The sequence below is a fragment of the Aedes aegypti genome, chromosome 1 (assembly GCF_002204515.2).
Source record: "Aedes aegypti strain LVP_AGWG chromosome 1, AaegL5.0 Primary Assembly, whole genome shotgun sequence".
NCBI lineage: Eukaryota > Metazoa > Arthropoda > Insecta > Diptera > Culicidae > Aedes > Aedes aegypti.
In genome coordinates, this window is record NC_035107.1 from 43,302,705 (window position 1) to 43,326,511 (window position 23,807).

The 23,807-nt window shown below is 37.7% G+C and overlaps 1 protein-coding gene across 2 annotated transcripts in view; it reads right to left on the minus strand.

Moving 5' to 3' along the window:
• Positions 1-6,390: 6,390 nt before the first annotated feature.
• Positions 6,391-23,807, minus strand: part of LOC5573039 (polycomb protein Pcl) — a 58,322-nt gene continuing 40,905 nt past the window's right edge. For both annotated transcript variants that reach the window (XM_021838201.1, XM_021838245.1), the window contains exon 7: positions 6,391-7,748. In XM_021838201.1, the coding sequence (XP_021693893.1) occupies positions 7,074-7,748 (675 nt within the window). In that variant the 3' untranslated portion in view covers positions 6,391-7,073. The remainder of the gene's footprint in view (positions 7,749-23,807) is intronic.

Sequence of the window (23,807 nt, forward strand, 5' to 3'; positions counted from 1 at the left end):
TCTCCTGGCCTATGCTCATGCAGTTTCAACTACAGAGAAAGCTGACGTAGGAGAATCTTGCCAAGAGCATCAACACTATCAACAGCATATTTCAGCGAAGAAAGAATCATCGTCATGTCCGTCCTGTGACGGAGGAGGTCATCAGGTTGCAAACTGTGCGACATTCAGAAAACTGAGTATAGATTCCCGCTGGAAGGAAGTGAAAGAGAAGAGGCTTTGTGGCCGGTGTTTAACGGCGCATAACCGTTGGCCTTGCCGCGGGGAAGTTTGCGGAGTTAATGGTTGTCAGAAACGTCACCACCGACTACTTCACACCGATATGCTGACACAGGAAATGAAGTCAACCGGAGAAACGAAAGATGCCACTGTTTCAGTTCATCGTACGCTTACGTCATCAACGCTATTTCGTGTGCTACCAGTGACTCTCTACGGTAGCAAAGGGCAAGTTGACACATTCGCCTTTCTAGATGATGGGTCTTCCGTAACTATGGTAGATAAATCAACAGCAGAAGCACTAGGGCTTGAAGGAAACGCAGAAAATTTGTGTATTCATTGGACTGGAGGAATCCAGAAGAGAATCTGGGGGAGTCGATCAACTCCCGCACCGTCAAATGCACATTGACACAAGACCGTCGGATAAAGATATGCATTCTTTCGTACAAGATTTCTTTGCTTTGGAAAGTCTGGGAATTTCGCTGGTACCGACAACGGAGACGGTGGAAAATCAACGGGCCTGGAAAATCCTGGAGGAAACCACGAAGCGTACGGAGAGCGGTAGATTTCAAACGGGGTTGCTCTGGAAAAATGATAAAATTCAATTTCCGGACAGCGAACCAATGGCGGAAAAGCGGCTTATGTGTCTCGAGAAGCGGCTCAACAGAGACCCAGAGCTGTACAATACTGTTCGTCGACAGATATCTGAAATGCAAGAGAAGGGCTATACACATAAAGCCACTGCTGCTGAATTGGTTAAGTTCAAACGTGAACGTTCATGGTTCCTACCACTAGGAGTGGTATTGAATCCAAAGAAACCAGGAAAGGTTAGACTGATTTGGGATGCAGCAGCCAAAGTCAAAGGTGTTTCGCTGAACACTGAATTATTAAGTGGTCCGGATCTACTAGCACCACTGTTGAGAGTGATGTTTGGATTTCGCGAGAGACAAGTGGCTATATGTGCAGACATCATGGAGATGTTCCACCAAATATTAATTCGGGAGGAAGACCGCAGCGCACAACTCTACAAGTGGAGAGACTCGCCGGACATGACGATGGAAACCATGATTATGGACGTTGCAATCTTCGGCGCGACATGTTCCCCAACGCAATCCCAGTACGTAAAAAACAAAAATGCCGACGAATAAGAAGTTACGCATCCAAGAGCTGCCAACGCGATAAAAAAGAAGCACTATGTCGACGACTATCTTGACAGTCTAGATACAGCACAAGAAGCGACAGAGTTGGCACTAGAAGTGGCTAAGGTTCATGCGGCTGGTGGTTTCTTCATCCGAAACTGGATATCAAACGACAAAACCGTATTGAAGCAAATAGGCGAAAATAGTCCAACGACTGTGAAAAGTTTCATCGGAGACGGCCAAGCTGAACGCTTATTGGGAATCGTATGGCTACCAGAGGAGGACGTTTTCACCTTTACTCTGAATTTTCGTCCAGACATTCGGATTCTTATTGAAGACGTATTGGTGCCATCGAAGCGAGAAATGCTACGAGTAGTGATGAGCATCTACGATCCACTAGGACTTGTTGCGGCATTTGTTATTCATGGAAAGATTCTCATCCAAGATGTCTGGAGAACTGGAATCGATTGGGATCAGAAAGTCCCACTGGATGTCTTCAATCGCTGGAAATTGTGGTTAGCCGTTCTGCTCACGATGACAAGCGTAAGGATTCCTCGATGTTATTTCCCAGTCTACGACCCTGCAAGCTATCGCTCACTGCAACTTCACATATTTGTTGATGCAAGTGAGCAGGCTTTCGCTGCCTGCGCATATTTTCGCATCGTAGATAGAGGAAGAGTTCGTTGTTGCTTGGTGGCGTCGAAAACTAAAGTAGCGCCGCTTACACCATTATCTATACCACGTCTCGAGTTGATGGCCGCAGTGATAGGAGTTCGTTTAAGAAGACAATCATAAACGATCATTCTTTGGAGATTCAACAAACGTTCTTTCACAGTGATGCGGGTACAGTCCTTGCCTGGATCCGGACTGATCCTCGTCGTTATCGCCAATTTGTCTCTTTCCGCGTGAGCGAAATTTTAAGCTTGTCGACGGTGGAAGAATGGCGTTGGGTTCCGACAAAGCTTAACGTCGCAGACGAGGCAACAAAGTGGGGAAGAGGTCCATCGTTCGAACCCGACAGCAGAATCATGATAGGACCTTTGTTCTTGTACGATGATCAACGAGAGTGGCCTAGGGACTACCGATCAGGGACAGAGGAGACAGAAGAAGAACTTCGGCCAGCGTACGTATACAGTCATTTTCTATCAAAACCACTTGTGAATTTCTCGAATTTTTCGAGATGGGAACGGTTGTTGCGTAGCGTTGCCTATATACACCGTTTTATGGGAAACTTGAAACGACGCTGCAGACAGGAGCCTGGAGTGGAAGGAGGCCTCACGACGCTAGAATTGCAAGAAGCGGAACATACGCTTTGGAGGCTTGTACAGTCGGATGCATATCCAGATGAAGTGGCCACCCTAAAGTATAACTTGCAAGCAGACAAGAAACATCTTAAGAAACTGGAGAAAAGAAGCCCTCTTGCGAAACTCACTCCAGTAATGGACAAAGATGGAATTATCCGTATAGATGGTCGACTAGTTGACAGTGATTACGTAATCCACGATGCAAAGTATCCCATTATTCTAGCTAAAGAACATTCTGTAACCACCTTACTGTTGGACTGGTATCATCGCAAATTTCGCAATGCCAACAACGAAACCGTGGTGAACGAAGTTCGCCAAAGATTCCACGTGCCAAGTGTGAGAGTTCAAGTCCGAGCGGCGAAAAAGCGATGCATGTGGTGCCAAGTGTACAAAGCTGTACCTGTTCCACCGAAAATGGCACCGCTGCCCCAAGTGCGGCTGACACCATTCAAGCGACCGTTTACGTACACCGGAATTGATTACTTCGGGCCGTATCGGTCGGGCGATCTACGGTGAAAAGATGGGTCGCCCTGTTTACATGTTTGGTGACTCGGGCGATTCATCTGGAGATGACGAATAATTTGTCAACCGACTCGTGTAAGAAGGCGATACGGAGATTCATAGCGCGTAGAGGAGCCCCAGCTGAGTTCTACTCGGACCGTGGAACCAACTTCGTCGGTGCCAGCCGAGAATTAATAGCAGAAATAAAGCGCATCAACGTTCAGCTCAGCAGCACATTCACGGATCATCAGACACAATGGAAGTTCAACCCCCCTGCCGCTCCACACATGGGGGGCTGCTGGGAGCGGATGGTACGCTCGGTCAAAGTCGCGATGGGGGTATTACCTTTCGAAAGGAAACTCGATGAAGAGTCCTTGGCAACGTTTCTTGCTGAAGCCGAGCACATGATAAACTCGCGTCCTTTGACTTTCGTGCCGGTTGAAAGCGACGATCACGAGTCACTTACACCGAATCACTTCCTAATGCTGAATTCAAGTGGAGTGAAACAACCTGAGAAGACACCGGTAGACGAAGGCATGGCATTGAGAGGAAGCTGGAACAAGATACAGTACACGCTAGACAATTTCTGGCGACGCTGGTTGAAGGAGTATCAACCGACCCTAACTAAATGGTTCCATGATGTTCGTCATGTCCAAGAAGGTGACTTGGTGGTGATAGCGGATGAGGGAGTGAGGAATCGGTGGCTCAGAGGTCGTATAATGAGGACATATCCAGGGAGAGATGGTATACCACGCCGTGCAGACGTACGTACATCAGATGGTTCGGTTATGCGAGATCGACCAGTAACTAAGCTGGCCTTACTGAATGTTTGTGCAAAGAGTGACGTCGAACCGGAAGTTCTGGCGACACGTGGGGGAGGATGTTGCGGACAGTGAGGACCCCTCGTCGATGATGCGATGTGATCCCGTGTGTGGAGAAAGTGGATGGATGTCAAAGTGACAAAAGGTCAGATGAAGTGTCAGTTGAATGATAAACATTATTGAAAGTTGTGGACAGCAAGATTATTATAAAGTAAATTGAATTTTTCCTAATTAAAATTATCATTACACTGTTATTACCCTATTATAGGTCAATCAAGCAAAGAATTCGGTAGTAGTAATTTCTGTGAGTAGTCTGTGGGTGGTTGAATTTATTTCGGAAACTAAGCTGTAAGTAGTATCTGTTAAACAAGAATTCTAAATAACTGAATAAATAAAACTTATTGCAGCTTTAGCGATACTCTGCGGAAACAGCGAGTTGCTTAAAGAAACCCGAAAGGATAATACCATTACCACCAACAACTCCACTATTTTTTTTTGATCCAAATATCATTTTTCACTATCTAAAATCGATCTAAACACGTTTTAAGCAATGATTTATTTTTATTCGCAAATTTGTAAATTTTGGTTTTTGATTTCGAAAATAAGGGAAGTAGTTTTGGAAGCCTCCATAACCATGATTACTACGTATACCGTAAAATGGGGCGAATAGAAACACTTTCCGACATGTTTGAATGTGTACAACTTAAACCGTGTGGATAAAATCCAATTTTATTAGTCTTAAATATGGGTCGCGTCTTCCTTTGCTAAGACCCCAATCGCTGTTAAAAAATAAAAATTATATTGTACAAAGATTTATGAAAATGTTGTATGTTTCTATTCACCCCGCAATGGGGCGAATAGAAACATTGTTCAGTAAATATCAATACTTTTTTATTTAAATGGGAAAATAAACACATTTTTAACTGCATCTTGAAGAAACATCAACATGTATTTACCTAGTGAAGAAAAAAATTAAAAATTTTGAAACCAAGTTCAATTTTAGATCATTTTTGAAATCAGCCAAAATGGCGGATGTTTCAAGCTATCAAAAATGATTGAGATTTCAATATTTTCTTCTCAAATTTTTAATGAGAAATGTAGCAAAATTTTTAATTTGAAAATAGTTTAGCGATACTCTGTTGTTATTGAACTAATGGAAAAAAATATATTTCAGTAGGTTTCTAAAGTTTAGCATTGCATAATAGTCGCATTTTTAACTAAAGGTCGCTTTGTTTCTATTCGCCCCACTTTTTCTATTCGCCCCGTTTTACGGTACCTACTTTAGGCTACGCTGCCGAGTCCGCCTTCAGATCTTTTTTGCCTTTCGACACTTTCCGTTTTTAACTCTTTTCTGCTTTCAGGTGTTTTCCGCCTTTCGTTATTTTATACCTTTCTATTCATTCCGCCTTTTGAAAGTTCTGCCATTCGGTCTTTTCCGCTTATGGAATTGTGGTATTCTGCCTTTCAGTGTAAGATCCCTACAGTTTTCTATTCCTCCCTTCCTGGATTCAATTATGCCACCTGAGAAGTGTAAAAGTGTTGAGGCGGTCTTAGGAGTGATCAAATTAGCATTGTATTGCCATTTACAGTACTTTTCAGGGGGGATTCCAGTAGGGGTGTATGTGAGGATAGGAATGAGTACATACACTTTTCTGTACCTTTTTCACATCCCCCGTCTGATACATTCAAATTCCCTTTCAAACCGCCTTAAAATCCATTATGCCCCTCTTCCCTAGAAACCATTATAACCCCACTGTTACATCAGCTTATATGATTCGTGAAAATCGTAAGTGTCCATGAAGCTCTTAGGGAGTCAAAATCCAATGTCCAAGGCCTTTTACGGGAGCATGCAGTGTCCCATTTGGAGCGTAAGCGGGATTGGAGTTGTCCTTCACCTTACCATCAAATCGCTTCTAGATTCATCGTGTTCCCCTGATTCATTTTCCGCCTTACGCTACTTTCTGACTTTCGGTAATTTCTGCCTTCTGGTATTTTCGGCATTGTGTTATTTTTGTCCGGTAGTATTTTCGACCTTTTGAAATTCCATCTTGTGGTATTTTCCGCCTTCAGGCATTCTGCCTTGTGGTTCAACGCAAATCGTCATAGAACGCCCATTGCAATGATCAATGCATTGACCTCAATAAATATTTTATCGCAGGACTCGATAGGTATGTTTAGGGTGAAGAGCGTTGCCGAAAACCACAAAGTAATCCGATGCTTGTGAAAAAAGTTTTTCGATAAACATGAAGTGCCCGAAAGGTGGAAACAGCACTTCATTAAACCACTGAATTGGTGCTGATAGTGCTGGCAACGAGGGACAAGACAACATTTAACATGTCTACGTCAGTTCAACGGACAATGGAAACCAACATGTTTTCACTTCTCGGGGATTTGAAGATGACTACTCTAGGTCACGCTAAAATGGCCGTCGGTACCGAACACAGTTGATAATGGATAGTTTTGGGCGCAATTTCACCATCATCTGATTATAAACTGTGTCGCCAAGATACGCTCTACACGAAAGATTTCCCCAGGAATGCAAATAACTTAGGAAAAAATCCACCAGTAGTTTAGAAAATTCTGGTGTTTAGTGTCACTTTAACAATAAGTTTTCATAAGTTGCATCAGGAAGAAATATCTTGAAAGAATTCAGCAACCATCTCGCGAGGAATTCTTTCAAACATGGTGCGGATTTCATCTTGCAAATAACTGAAGACCTTGTCAGTAATTTGTTTCACGATGCATAAAGCTAAACGTCAAAGATTTGTAGTTTACTTTTAGAGTGGTGATAAAACACAATTTTTCACTACATATTCACAATGTTTTACTATTTTCCTACTCCAATTTGCTTTTGATTTGATAAATAATAAAACCATCAACCTTATCACATCACTACCTAAACTTTGGAATGTTACTCCAATGATTTAAAAAAGCTATTGCCGTGTATGATGTCTTAACGCTCATTTCAGACACAAACGACAAAACCTCACAGGAGACCGAAAAGGGAGGTGTAGCAGAACGTACTTCTACACCCACAAAGCGCCGTTCCAAGTCCCACCCACCGCGAACACGAACAAAATCGATAGTAAACCCACTTACATTACCTGCGTCGCCGGGCAGCCTTCCCACTCGATCAAATACTGTACCTTGCCGGACACCGAAACCCGCCGGCCCTTGATGACGAACCTTTCGCCGCTCAGAATCCGATGGGCGGCGCCAAAGTACAAATTCAGCGACGACTGGAGATCTGTTCCGACCACCGAGGACGATGGGCCACTATCGCCCCCATTGGCCGTGGTTCCGTTTTTGATGGGTGATCCCGGCAAACTGGAACCGGGAGTGCTGGTAGATGGGGCCGCAAAGCTCGCCCTTCGACCGTTTTCATTGTAGTTACGTTCCTGACGCTGGCGAAGCCTTCGACCATGGGCAAAGTTGCGTTTTGACGGTGGTTGTGGTCCCTGAGATGCAGTCGCGATTGACGTCGATGCGGACGCCACGGAGGTCGACGGTGAGGAAGCTGAAGTCACTGAGGCCGGCAGTGCTTGAGGAACGTTCAAATTTGGCTGCTGTTGCTGGTAGGAACAGTTGGCAGGGGTACTGCTGCCGGATGAAGAGGACGACGGCAGCAGGTGGCTGAGAGGAATTTGGCTAGTCCAACCGTTACTGTCGATCGGTTGGTTGAATAGGGACGCTATGAGGCTCGATGATTGTCCTGGCGTTGGAAGGGCGCTGACCGGAGCAGGGACAGCCGTAATGGTGGTACCGATAACCTGGAATATGGAACGGTCATTGAGATCAATCAGGAAATGCCATTCAACACTTAAAAGACGTGGAAGATTTTGTCGAAGACTTTTGCTGCACATTTTTGCTCATGATATCTTTTAACTCTGTAGACCAGGGCTTCCCAACCGGTGGTCCGTGGAACTCTATGAGTCCGTGACAACTTCTCAGAGGGTCCGGGGAGCCATTGATAAAAAGGATAGTTTTTTTCTTGATCGATGTACAAATGCCAGGAATTACATACCTAGCTTTGCAAGTGAGAGTTATTACTGGACAGTAGATTTTTGAAATTTCATTTTTTTAAGGTACCTATTTCATTTTGTTTGTACTGATAAAATACTCCCAATATCACTTTGTCAATAAGATATTGGAAGCCAGGCATATGAGTTCTTTTTGATCTGTCGACGTTGACGCTTGCCTCTGGGCAGTGCGTCAAGAAAGCCCGAGCAGTCGTCAGTTGTTTTCCCTCTCGGGTCGCGCGCCTATTTTCTCTAAGTGCTTTTATATAGCCGAGCAAACTAGTGAAGCTGAAAGTGGATTGTTGCTGCTCACGAATGCGGATCAATTGGTGAGCTCGTTTCATGCTACTATTTTTAATCTATAAAATATGTATGACTGCACCTTTAATCGTTACAACGGTGAGACGTAAATATGATTTTTCAACAAACTATGAAAGGTTCGTCACTGTGAGTGTCGACATAAACTCTGATTCATAAATTATTTATGTCTAATTTTTGTTTTCAAAACACCTTCTTCTTTTTACCTTTATTTTTGTAATTAAAAAAAAACTTTGAATGGTTCGACACTACAAGTGTAGACTTCCGAAAGGTTCACTTTATTCAACAAACTTTGAAAGGTTCGTCACCTCAAGTGTCGGCATAATTTTTCTCTACATAGATATTGTTCATATCAAATGAAAATATTACATTCACATGTAAGCATGTTTATATCTCACAAATAATTATTTATCATGGTCTAATCGCTGATCAAAGTGAATCCTGTGACCCAACGATCCTCCCCATTAACAAACATTCTTCCCAGTAACCTTTGTGGAGATGCAGAGGCAAACACGGTCTCCAAATAGCAAAGGTTACACACTAACATTCCTTCTCCCAATCCCACCTGACTGCTGCAAGGACGTGGCCGGCGCCGTTATTGACCATGTATAAATAGAGGCACTGAATTAGCTAAGATATTGGAAGCCAGGCATACCTCATGCGAATCCGTTCTATTTTTATTAAATGTGAGCTTGAATTTAACACTAGAGAAACAACTAGATTGGAGTACCTTGTACTTTTGAATTCCGCCCTAATCGCTTATCTTTGGCAGATAAGTGGATACGAGTAACTGGCACTGAAGAAAGGCTACAAGTGGTAGTCGAAATACGCGTATCTGTCAAAGATAAGCAATTAAGGCGGAATCAAAAGGTACAAGGTACTCCAATCTACTATTTTGTTTCTCTATTGAGATTATGCTCAGAGGATTCGAATACATTAAAAATAAAAATAAAACTAATGGCTCATTGTTATTTTTTGACCGGAGCGAGCTATTTGGCATAATGGTTATTTGGCATAACCAGAATTATACCCCTTCTTTCAAAAGATATCTATATTTCATGAAAAACTGTTATTGCAAATGACCGTTATGCCACATTTCGCGTAACAATTCAAATAGGCCTGAGATTGATTCTGAGAAAATTCGATTTGAATATTGTTCACCACATTTTCAATTTCTATTTCTCAGTATTCGAATCAATCGATGTGGTTTCTTACTCGTTGAGTGACGATTTACTATTACTACACGGTAATAATCGATTTTATTCTAAAAACTGCCAAAAATGTGGAAAAAAAAAATGAGTTTAAATGCTTGGCCCATTTTTGATTTTCAACAAGGCATGGGCCTTTTTTATTGACCAAAATTGAATTTCATTTGCGTACTTGGCCCAAGGCTAGGCCTTTTCGGTTTTCAATGAATGAGCAAGAGAGAAGCTGTGATGTTAAAGTTACCAAAATAGCTTTGGTGAGCGAATTTGACGGATAGCGCCAACAATTTTTGTCGCATAGGATTCATCGAATGTAGCGCGGTTGTTGCACCATGGCCAGATTCATTTCCCGAGCGCGTGCACGGAAAGAAATAACAATTGTGATTAAAAAAAACAGTAGCGGAAAATCAACTGATGATCATTGTCGTTCTACTATTATCAAACATTTTAATAAAAATAAAATGCTTTTAGAAGTGCGCAGCAATGCTAAATCGGTCTGATGTATTCTGCGCAGTTCATATGTATTTCCCACACGTTCTCCTATAATTGTTTTTAATCCACTTCGATACCGTCAATCCGCCCCCAAACTGGATGGCGTACACTCAGCTTAAGGTGATTATTAAACGAAGCCAAACAAGGGCACAAGACTGGAGAATCTGACAACAGTTTGCGTTGAAAACCAATCAATCTGCTTGCTTGCTGGTGGTGACTAATGGGATAAATTTTCAACGGTGAGAGCTGTTTGGTTCTCAAGTCTTGTGCTTTTGAAAATTTGAGGTGTGGCTTTGTTCTATAATCACCTTAACGCAATTTATAATTAAGTATTGAGTTGTAAATATTAGTATATATTAGTTGTGTTGCTAGAGGACATCTTGAAAATTCACTGAGATTCTTTCAGAAACTCTTCTAAAATTATTATATGTAGTTATTTCTTTGATCGCTCTGATTTTTCCAATAACCTCCTTGGGACTTACTATTGGACTATCCCAGAAACCCATCTTGGGTTATTATGGAAATCCTTTCAGGATTCTGCTGTAAAATTCTGGAATTCTGCCGTAAAATTCTGGAATTCTGCCGAAAATGATTTAATGATTGCTTTCCAGTGTAATGGAATCTATTTTAAAAATCTGGGTTCGGGGATTCTCACATCTCGGGATTTCTTCTGATAATCCAATCGAAATTATTATTTAAATTCTGATATTTTCCTCGTAATTCTTCAGTATTTCTTCCGTGAAACTCTTTGAAAGTTCTTCAAAATCCCTTTGAGATTCTTTCCGAAAAATGTCTTAGATTATACCTATTATTCTAGAATACTCTCGGAAAGACGCCTGAGACAAAATCAAATAAATCTATTATTTCACTTCACTTTCTTCCGTGCAAATTCTTGGGATTCTTTCGGAAATTCCTCTGGAATTCTTTTGTAAATCCCAATGGAATTCTCCCAGAAATCCCTGTGGAATACTTCCGAAAATCCTGCTAAGAATCTTCCAGATGACAGGGATTTTTTTAAATCTTTATTTATGGCAATCATCCGAAAATTCCTCTGTAATTGTTTGTAAATCCTCCATATATTCTTACAGAAATCCTTCTTATATTCTTACAGATTTATTGCTATTGATTTTATTGTTTCTACCTGAGATAATTTTGTATATCCAGGATTGTTCCGAAAATTCCTTCGTGATTCTTTAGAATTTTTTTCTAAGATTTTTTGAGAAAAAAAAAAAACTGTGATTCTTCTGGAAATTCATAAGGAAGTGTTTTTGATTTTTTTCGTGATTTATCATTGATTTTCCTTGAAAATTTTCTTAAATCCTTGGCAGAATTTTCTGAAAATCCCTCTTGACTTCAAATGGAAATCCTCCAAGAAAACTACCGGACAGTCACTGGGACTTTAAAAAAAATACCTATGAGATTTTTTGATTACTGATTTCTTTTTCTGAGCATCTTTTGAAAGTGACTTTTAAATGGTTCTGGAAATTCCATTTGGAATTATTCCGTAAATCTTTCTGGAGCTCTTCTGGACATCGTAATTATTCTGGAAAATATTCATGAAATCGTCTGGATGTCTGTGACTTTTCATTGAATCTTCAGGGGTTCTTGCGAAATAACTTCTGGGATTCTTTTGGATATCACTGTAAAAAAAACATTCAAAATCCATTCGAAATTCTCCTGAGATTGTTTCAGGAATTTACGAGAATCCTTAAAATAATTCCTTTAGAAATCTCCCTGATAATATTTTAGTGATTTCTCTGTGGTTCTTCTGAAAATCGACCTGGGATTCTTCCGGAAATCCTCCTTTAATTCCAAAGCAATTTCCAGAAGAATTTTCAGAAGGATATTTTTAAGAATCCTGTATATTTTTCCCTAAGAATCTCAATGTATTTAAATAAAATACCAGGACAATTTACGGTTGAATCCCACAAAAACTTCCGGTGGAATTCTTGAATGCTTATCATTCAAGCAGAATTCCAGTCGTATTTCCGGATGAATTTCGGCAGGTTTTACGGAAGAATCCCAGCCGAATTTCTTGAAAAATTCCAGTAAAATTTCTGGAAGAATCTTTGAAAGATGTTTTGAAGTCCTCCAGCAGGATAACAGAAAGAAATCTGGGGGTATTGTAGAAGAATTTCCGAAAGAATCCTAGAGAGATAGTCGAAATAATAACAGTTTTCTTGAAAAATTCAGGAAAGTCCTAGAGTCTAGAGGTAATTCGGGAAGAATTTCTGCAAGAATCCTTAACAGAAGGATTTGAAGGATCCTCAGAAAGATTTTCCAAAGTATCCCAGAAGGCTTCCCGAAATAATGCTAGAAAGATATCTGGAAGATTTCCTACAGGATTTTTGGAAGAGTCCCAGACAAATTTCAAGAATATGGACGTAAAAATCTCAGTGGCATTTCTAGAATAATTTCAGAAAGATTTTCGGAAGCATCCTCGAAAGTATTCTAAAGGGATTCCGAAAGCATCTCAGGTGATTTCCGGAAGAATACCAGAGGTATTCTCATAATAATCCCAGAAGTATTTCCGGAAAAAGGCCAGAGTTATTTTCGGAGGAATTCTAGACGAATTTGTAGTAGAGTCGTAGTACATTTTTTGGCAAAATCCTCTAAAAATATCCAGAAGAATTGCATCAGGATTTTTGTTAGAATCTTCCATTGAATTTCCGAAAGAATCTTCGAGAATTTCGATTCGAATTTGATTTCCAGGATTTCAAAAGTAATCCTTAAGGAGATAAACGCAAACTCACATACAGATTTATGCAAATATTCCAATAAGATGTCCAGAAGAATCACAAAGGATATCCGAAAGAATCTCAGATATAGTACCGGAATGCTAACGATGTTTTTTAGATGAGTTCAAAAGCGATATCTGTAAGTATTCTGTGATTTCCAGAAGAACTTAGAGAAAAATCAGAAATAATCTTTAGATTTCCAGAACAATCCCAGAGAGGTTTTGAAGGATTCATAAGTGATTTAAGGAAGAATCCCAGGAGGGAAATTCCATAGAATTCTGGAGTAATTTCTGGACCAATGTCTTTTTATATGCTGTATCAATATTTACAAGTAATTATAATAAACAAGTATTTATGGAACAATAACAATTTTAATTTATCGCCATAATTGAACGACAATTTTAATTAGAATGTGCATCCACCACATCATCCCTCTCAGAAGGAATGTGATTCTAAATATTTTTTTTTTTTTTGCGGTGATTCAGGATTGTAATTACATACTGGTTTAATTGTATGTGGTGTCATTCAATATTTAAAATAAGATTCGTTAAGCCGAACATGTTGATCCTTCGACATGAACCAACGAGCATTGCTTGAAATATTGAGATTTTTTCGATTACTTTGATGACTGATTTCTTTTTCTGAGGATCTTCTAAAAGTTACTTTCAAATGATTCCGAAAATCCCGTTTGAAATTATTCCATGAATCTTTCTGCAGTTCATCTGGACATCGGAATTATTCTGGAAAATATTCATGAAATCTTCTGGATGTCTGTGAATATCCTTTAAATCTTTCAGGGATTCTGGCGAAATAACTTCTGGGATTCTTTTGAATACCACTGTAATTTGGATTTAGAATTCTCATGGAATTATTTCAGATATTAACGATAATCCTTCATACAGAAGTGATGTTTCTGTGAATCGCCTTGGAATTCTTCTGGAAATCCTTCTATAATCCCAAAACAATTCTCAGAAAATTTTTCAGAAGGATATTTTTAAGAATCTCAATGGAATTTCTGAAAAATACCAGAACGATTTACGGTTGAATCTCACGAAAACTTCCGGTGGAATTCTTGAATGATATCCGGAAGAATGACAGTCGTATTTTTGGATGAATCTTAGCAGGTTTTACAGCACAATCCCAGCAAAATTTATTGAAAAATTTAGAATAGAAAGATATCCGAAAAAAAAACTCCAACAGGATTTTTGTAAGAGTCCCAGGAGTATTTCAAAGATATTGTCGTAAAAATCTCAGTGGAATTTCTTGAAGAATTTCAGAAAGATTTCCGAAAGCATCTCAAGTCATTTTTGGAAGAATACCAGAGGCATTCTCATAAGAATACCAGAAGTATTTCCGGATAAAAATCTAGAGTTATTTTCGGAGGAATTCTCGAAGAATTTCTAGTAGAGTCGTACATTTTTTGATAAAATCCTCTTTAAATATCCAAATGGATTGCATCAGGATTTATGGTAAAATCTTCCATAGTATTTCGAAAACAATTTTCAAGAATTTCAAAGAATTTAATTTCCTGGATTTCAAAAGTAGGATACACGCAAAATCACATACAGAGTTCTGTAAAAAAATCCAAAAAGATGTCCAGAATAATCGCAATGGGATATCCGAAAGAATCTCAGAAGTAATACCGGAATGGTAACGTTATTTTTGGATGAATCCCAAAGCGATATCTGGAAGAAAATTCAGAAATAATCTCAAGATTTTCAGCAGAACAATCCCAGAGAGGATTTGAAGGATTCATGAATGATTTAAGGAAGAATCCCGGGAGACGCTCCCAAAGAATTCTAGAGTACTTTCTGGAACATTTTTTTTTTCATATGATTTATGTATAAAAATACTTTGATTCAAATATATTTCTTGTGTAGCATTAAGTTTAACTACAGACATAGCTCGTAACATCAATAACAAATTAAATTTATAAATCTTTTAAACACATCCAAATTAAATAACAGTTCAAAGAGTAAAATACCATTCTCATGAGTTTTTGAGAATCATATGGTCGGTGTTTAGACAGACCAGACTAGATGAATTTTGGAGCTCTAAGGATACGTAAAGAACTCCATCAATTTTAAATCTTCCATGTTATTTTGATACAAATGTATCATCAAATAGATAAGTTCCATTATTACAGTAAATATCTATAATATTTTGATGTTTCACATGTTTGGGGTACATTTTTCTTACTCGATTGAAAAAAAACACTTGGTTCAGTCTGTCTGAACACCGACCATATCTATGTTTGCTATTTGATATTTAAATACTTGAATTGTGCTGTATCAATATTTACAGGTAATTATAATAAATAAGTATGTATAGAACAATAACAATTTTAATTTATCCCCATAATTGAACGACAATATTAATTAGAATGAGCCTCCCCCACATCATCCCTCTCAGGAGAATTTTGATTCCCAATATTTTTTTTTGCGGTGGTTCAGAATTGAAAATATCAAAAGTCTATTGTAATCACATCCTTTTTGTTCAATTGCATGTGGTGTTATTCGATATTTAAAATAAGATTCGTTAAGCCGAACATGTTGATCCTTCCACAAGAACCAACAACAAGCATTGCTTATGTTAAGAGATTTTATCGTAATGCACAACCAGCCTAAACGTTCTTCCCCTTTTGTACATGTACTAATTATAATTTCAAATTATTTTAATTAAATCAGTTGTGTTGTCTACTATTGTACACGGCAATATGTTTCAAAATAAGTGGAGCTGCTTTTAAAACAAACTTTAACATCGATCAACCAAACCATAGAATATCCAATAGCGAAAAAATAATAATAATAACCGATCATTGCAAATCGAGCCGAACTGGCGCTCTTTCCGTGCGCACGCGCTCTTTCCGTGCGCACGCGCTCTGTCCGTGCGCACGCGCTTTCTGCAGAGCTGTCAAACAGACTTTTGTGCCTTCCTTCTTTCGCTCTCCTTCAACTCAACAACTCAGCACGATCCACCTCGCGGTGGATTGGTGAGCTGTCTGGTTGTTGCAGATGAACAGTTATCGTGTAGCGTGACATCATCATTGACAGTAAGCGTGCAACTCACCAGACAAACGATAGGTGTAATTAACAACTGGACTAGAGTCATTGGCCTCTCACCATAGCTGTGATGGTAAATTCACCAAAATGGCTTTGGTGAGTGATTTTGACGGATAGCGCCGACATTTTTTGTCGCATAGGATTCATCGAATGTAGCGCGGTTGTTGCATCATAGCCAGATTCATTTCCCGAGCGCGTGCATGGAAAGAAATAACAATTGTGATTTAAAAAAAAAAAAAAACAACAGTAGCGGAAAATCAACTGATGATCATTGTCGTTCTACTATTATCAAACGTTTTAATAAAAATAAAATGCTTTTAGAAGTGCGCAGCAATGGTAAATCGGTCTGATGTATTCTGCGCAGTTCATATGTATTTTCAACACGTTCTCCTATAATTGTTTTTAATCCACTTCGATACCGTCAACGCAATTTATAATTATGTATTGAGTTGTATATATTAGTATATATTAGTTGTGGTGCTAGAGGACATCTTGAAAATCCACAGATTCTTTCAGAAACCCTTCTGAAATTATTATATGTTATATTACCCTTCTGAAATTATTATTTGTTATTTCTTTGATCACTCTGATTTTTCCAATAACCTCCTTGGGACTTCCTATTGGACTATCCCAGAAACCCATCTTGGGTTATTATGGAAATCCTTTCAGTATTCTGCTGTAAAATTCTGGAATTCTGCCGAAAATGATTTAATGATTGCTTTCCAGTGTAATGGAATCTATTTTAAAAATCTGGGTTCGGGGATTCTCACAAAATTTCTCGGGATTTCTTCTGGAAATCCAATCGAAATTATTATTTAAATTCTGATACTTTCCTCGTAATCCTTCAGTATTTCTTCCGTGAAACTCTTTGAAAGTTCTTCAAAAAACCCTTTGAGATTCTTTCCGAAAAATGTCTTAGATTATACCTATTATTCTGGAATACTCTCGGAAAGACGCCTGAGACTATAATTAAAAAAAATCTATTATTTCACTTCACTTTCTTCCGTGCAAATTCTTGGAATTCTTTCGGAAATTCCTCTGGAATTCTTTTGTAAATCCCAATGGAATTCTCCCAGAAATCCCTGTGGAATACTTCCGAAAATCCTGCTAAGAAGCTTCCAGATAACGGTGATTTTTTAAAATCTTTATTTATGGAAATCATCCGAAAATTCCTCTGTAATTGTTTCCTCTTGTATTCTTATAGAAATCCATTTTATATTCTTACAGATTTATTGCTATTGATTTTATTGTTTCTGCCTGAGATAATTTTGTATATCCAGAATTTTTCCGAAAATTCCTTCGTGATTCTTTAGAATTTTTTCTAAGATTTTTTGAGAAAAAAAAAAACTCTGTGATTCTTCTGGAAATTCACAAGGAAGTGTTTTTGATTTTTTCGTGATTCATCAGTGATTTTCCTTGGAAATTTTCTTAAATTCTTGGCAGAAAATCCCTCTTGAGTTCAAATGGAAATCCTCCAAGAAAACTACCGGACAGCCACTGGGACTTAAAAAAAATCCCTATGAGATTCTTTGATTACTGATTTCTTTTTCTGACCATCTTTTGAAAGTGACTTTTAAATGGTTCTGGAAATTCCATTTGAAATTATTCCGTAAATCTTTCTGGAGCTCTTCTGGACATCGTAATTATTCTGGAAAATATTCATGAAATCGTCTGGATGTCTGTGACTTTTCTTTGAATCTTCAGGGATACTTGCAAAATAACTTCTGGGATTCTTTTGGATATCACTGTAAAAAACATTCAAAATCCATTCGAAATTCTCCTGAGATTGTTTCAGAAATTTAAGAGAATCCTTAAAATAATTCCTTTAGAAATCTCCCTGATAATATTTTAGTAATTTCTCTGTGATTCTTCTGTAAATCGACCTGGGAGTCTTCCGAAAATCCTCCTTTAATTCCAAAGCAATTTCCAGAAGAATTTTCAGAAGGATATTTTTAAGAATCCTGTATATTTTTCCCTAAGAATCCCAATGTAATTAAACAAAATACCAGAACAATTTACGGTTGAATCCCACAAAAACTTCCGGTGGAATTCTTGAATGCTTATCACAGGGTGGCCACCAAATATCAATTTTGAAATTCCCGCTTTTTTCCCGGTTTTCCCGGTAATATTTTCAAAATTTTCCCGGTTTTTAATTGAGTAGCTCAAACGCAAAATGGTCGATTTTTTAATTGGATACACTAAACAATTCTTCATCAAGCTTTTCGATAATACTTTTAAGTGTTTTTTTGTCCAGAGGGAAAAATAATATTATTCATAGAAGGTTGGCTTGTTTTATGACTCCTGTACAATTAGTATACAATGAAAAAAATCTGAAAAAAAAACTTCAAAGTTGATTTCATCAAAACAAGATTTCTGTCACTTACACCGTTTTGTTTCTAAACCCGTTTCTCGGGGGATTTCCAAAAATATTATTCCCCACAAAAACGTCGGAACCCTAGAGGAAGACAAAAGTGAAAGAACGGTTCAAATCGATCGTCCTGTTCTCAAGCCAACTCGTGACATACAAACACCATTCCATTTTAATTTATATAGATATGCCCCTTTTTTACATCATGGGGTAATACATATGAATAGGTTTCAATTCCTAATCATTCGGTTTTTTTTTCACAAAAATGAAGAATTCACAAAAACAAAAACGTTTAAGGTAAGGATGAAACAAATCCGCACATGTTGAAGCATGTCTCAACTTACTTATACAATATTGAATCGATTAGATAATTAATGATACTTTGGAAGCTCTTATAAATAACGCATTGCTTTCAAGAATATCCGGTTTTATTGATGTACTAGTTGTCCCGGCAAACTTCGTCTTGCCATCAAGTAGGCTGCTGAGAAACGTCATGGAACGCCCCATACAAAACTGGCAGCTCCGTTCACTCCCGTTTTTGCTAACTTTCCCGGTGAACACCCTGAGTTTCTTATACACACAAACACGTCGGAACACTTCAGGATCATATCTTAATGAAAAATATCAAAATCCGATAGCCCATTCTCAAGCCATTTCGTGACATACAAACACCATTCCATTTTTATTTATATAGATTATTCAGTAACTAAAGACAATTATGAATCCAATGTTGGTTGGTTGGTTTGACTTTATTAACGAGAATTTTAGCCCTGGGCTAGTTCATCTCGGGACCAACGGCTTTACTTCCCTTCCGAAGGAAGTCGTCACTATAACTTTTTACGTCATAAGTGACTATGTCGGGCATGGGATTCGATCCCAGGTCCTCGGCGTGAGAGGCGAGTGTTCTAACCACTACACCAGGTCCGTCCCCAATCCAATGTTTTTGAATGCATAAACATTCTGCAATAAAAAAAAAACTTAAGAGTCAGATAAGTTAGAAAAAAAATCAAGCCCACATAAGATAAAACGAATAACAAAATATTTCGAAACATTGCCAACAAACTTGTAACATTTCTTAGAAGTTTAGTGTAGTAAAATAGACTTAATAATAAAAATAGAAAGGAATCATTAATCTTTAAGTGTTATTTGGATATGATTGCACATGTCTAATGTCAATACTATCAACCATATCCACTTTCTACAACTTATTTTCGGGGGTTTGTAAATTAAGAGCATGAAGATATTAGTTCAGAATGATTTTCCCGGTGAGCATCTCAAATTCCCGGTTTTTCCGTCTTTTTCCCGATGGATTCCAATTCCCGTCTTTTTCCCGCTTTTCCCGTTTTTCCCGGTTCGGTGGCCACCCTGTTATCATTCAAGCAGAATTCCAGTCGTATTTCCATATGAATTTCAGCAGGTTTTACGGAAGAATCCCAGCAGAATTTCTTGAAAAATTCCATTAAAATTTCTGGAAGAATCTTTGAAAGATGTTTTGAAGTCCTCCAGCAGGATAACAGAAAGAAATCTGGGGGTATTTTAGAAGAATTTCCGAAAGAATCCTAGAGAGATAGTCGAAAGAATAACAGTTTTCTTGAAAAATTCAGGATACTCCCAGATTCTAGAGATAATTCGGGAAGAATTTCTGCAAGAACCCTTAACAGAAGGATTTGAAGGATCCTCAGAAAGATTATCGAAAGAATCACAGAAGGCTTCCCGAAAGAATGCTAGAAAGATATCTGGAAGATTTCCTACAGGATTTTTGGAAGAGTCCCAGACAAAATTCAAGAGTATGGACGTAAAATCTCAGTGGCATTTCTAGAATAATTTCAGAAAGATTTTCGGAAGCATCCTCGAAAGTATTCTAAAAAGATTCCGAAAGCATCTCAGATGATTTCCGGAAGAATACCAGAGGTATTCTCATAAAAATCCCAGAAGTATTTCCGGGAAAAGGCCAGAGTTATTTTCGGAGAAATTCTTCACGAATTTGTAGTAGAGTCGTAGTACATTTTTTGGCAAAATCCTCTAAAAATATCCAGAAGAATTGCATCAGGATTTTTGTTAGAATCTTCCATTGAATTTCCGAAAGAATCTTAGAGAATTTCGATTCGAATTTAATTTCCAGGATTTCAAAAGTAATCCTTAAGGAGATAAAGGCAAACTCACATACAGATTTATGCAAATATTCCAATAAGATGCCCAGAAGAATCACAAAGGATATCCGAAAGAATCTTAGATATAGTACCGGAATGCTAACGATTTTTTTTAGATGAGTCCAAAAGCGATATCTGGAAGTATTCTGTGATTTCCAGAAGAACTTAGAGAAAAATCAGAAATAATCTCAAGATTTCCAGAACAATCCCAGAGAGGTTTCGAAGGATTCATAAGTGATTTAAGGAAAAATCCCAGGAGGGAAATTCAAAAGAATTCTGGAGTAATTTCTGTACCAATGTTTTTTTATATGCTGTATCAATATTTACAAGTAATTATAATAAATAAGTATTTGTGGAACAGTAACAATTTTAATTTATCGCCATAATTGAACGACAATTTTAATTAGAATGTGCATCCACCACATCACCCCTCTCAGAAGGATTGTGATCCTCAATTATTTTTTATGTGATGATTCAGAATTGTAAGCACATACTAGTTTAATTGTATGTGGTGTCATTCAATATTTAAAATAAGATTCGTTAAGCCGAACATGTTGATCCTTCGACATGAACCAACGAGCATTGCTTGAAATGATGAGATATTTTCGATTACTTTGATTACTGATTTCTTTTTCTGAGAATCTTCTAAAAGTTACTTTCAAATGGTTCCGAAAATTCCGTTCGAAATTATTCCGTGAATCTTTCTGCAGTTCATCTGGACATCGGAATTATTCTGGAAAATATTCATGAAATCTTCTGGATGTCTGTGAATTTCCTTTAAATCTTTCAGGGATTCTGGCGAAATAACTTCTGGGATTCTTTTGAATATCACTGTAATTTGGATTTAGAACTCTCATGGGATTATTTCAGATATTAACGAAAATCCTTCATACAGAAGTGGTGCTTCTGTAAATCGCCTTGGAATTCTTCTGGAAATTCTTCTGTAATCCCAAAGCAATTCTCAGAAAATTTTTCAGAAGGATATTTTTGGATGAATCTTAGCATGTATTTTTGGATGAATCTTAGCAGGTTATACAGCACAATCCCAGCAAAATTTATTGAAAAACTTAGAATAGAAAGATATCCGAAAAAAATCTCCAACAGGATTTTTGGAAGAGTCCCAGAAGTATTTCAAAGATATTGGCGTAAAAATCTCGGTGGAATTTCTTGAAGAATTTCAGGAAGATTTCCGAAAGCATCTCAAGTCATTTCCGGAAGAATACCAGAGGCATTCTCATAAAAATACCAGAAGTATTTCCGGAAAAAAATCTAGAGTTATTTTCGGAGGAATTCTCGAAGAATTTCTAGTAGAGTCGTACATTTTTCAATAAAATCCTCTTTAAATATCCAAATGAATTGCATCAGGATTTTTGGTAAAATCTTCCATAGTATTTCGAAAACAATTTTCAAGAATTTCAAAGAATTTAATTTCCTGGATTTCGAAAATAATCTTTAAGGAGATACACGCAAAATCACATACAGAGTTCTGCAAAAAAATCCAAAAAGATGTCCAGAAGAATCGCAATGGGATATCCGAAAGAATTGCAGAAGTAATACCGGAATGGTAACGTTTTTTTTTTTGGATGAATCCCAAAGCGATATCTGGAAGAAAATTCAGAAATAATCTCAAGATTTTCAGAACAATCCCAGAGAGGATTTGAAGGATTCATGAGTGGTTTGAGGAAGAATCCCGGGAAACGCTCCCAAAGAATTCTAGAGTAATTCCTGGAACAATTTTTTTCATATGATTTATATATAAAAATACTTTGATTCAAATATATTTCTTGTGTAGCATTAAGTTTCACTGCAGACACAGCTTGTAACATCAATAATAAATTTAATTTATAAATCTTTTAAGCACATCCAAATTAAATAACAGTTCAAAGAGTTTTAATTTATCCCCATAATTGAACGACAATATTAATTAGAATGAGCCTCCACCACATCATCCCTCTCAGGAGAATTTTGATTCCCAATATTTTTTGTGCGGTGGTTCAGAATTGGAAATATCAAAAGTCTATTGTAGTCACATCCTTTTTGTTCAATTGCATGTGGTGTTATTCGATATTTAAAATAAGATTCGTTAGGCCGAACATGTTGATCCTTCCACAAGAACCAACAACGAACATTGCTTATGTTAAGAGATTTTATCGTAATGCACAACCAGCCTAAACGTTCTTCCCCTTTTGTTTATGTACTAATTATAATTTCAAATTATTTTAATTAAATTAGTTGTGTTGTCTACTATTGTACACGGCAACATGTTTCAAAATAAGTGGAGCTGCTTTTAAAACAAACTTTAACATCGATCAACCAAACCATAGAATATCCAATAGCGGAAAAATAATAATAGCTGTGATGTTAAAGTCACCAAAATAGCTTTGGTGAGCGAATTTACCGGATAGCGCCGACAATTTTTGTCGCATAGGATTCATCGAATGTAGCGCGGTTGTTGCACCATGGCCAGATTCATTTCCCGAGCGCGTGCACGGAAAGAAATAACAATTGTGATTTAAAAAAAAAACAGTAGCGGAAAATCAACTGATGATCATTGTCGTTCTACTATTATCAAACATTTTAATAAAAATAAAATGCTTTTAGAAGTGCGCAGCAATGCTAAATCGGTCTGATGTATTCTGCGCAGTTCATATGTATTTTCCACACGTTCTCCTATAATTGTTTTTAATCCACTTCGATACCGTCAATCCGCCCCCAAACTGGATGGCGTACACTCAGCTTAAGGTGATTATAAAACGAAGCCAAACAAGGGCACAAGACTGGAGAATCTGACAACAGTTTGCGTTGAAAACCAATCAATCTGCTTGCTTGCTGGTGGTGACTAATGGGATAAATTTTCAACGGTGAGAGCTGTTTGGTTCTCAAGTCTTGTGCTTTTGAAAATTTGAGGTGTGGCTTTGTTCTATAATCACCTTAACGCAATTTATAATTAAGTATTGAGTTGTAAATATTAGTATATATTAGTTGTGTTGCTAGAGGACATCTTGAAAATTCACTGAGATTCTTTCAGAAACCCTTCTGAAATTATTATATGTAGTTATTTCTTTGATCGCTCTGATTTTTCCAATAACCTCCTTGGGACTTCCTATTGGACTATCCCAGAAACCCATCTTGGGTTATTATGGAAATCCTTTCAGGATTCTGCTGTAAAATTCTATAATTCTGCCGTAAAATTCTGGAATTCTGCCGAAAATGATTTAATGATTGCTTTCCAGTGTAATGGAATCTATTTTAAAAATCTGGGTTCGGGGATTCTCACATCTCGGGATTTCTTCTGATAATCCAATCGAAATTATTATTTAAATTCTGATATTTTCCTCGTAATTCTTCAGTATTTCTTCCGTGAAACTCTTTGAAAGTTCTTCAAAATCCCTTTGAGATTCTTTCCGAAAAATGTCTTAGATTATACCTATTATTCTAGAATACTCTCGGAAAGACGCCTGAGACTATAATCAAAAA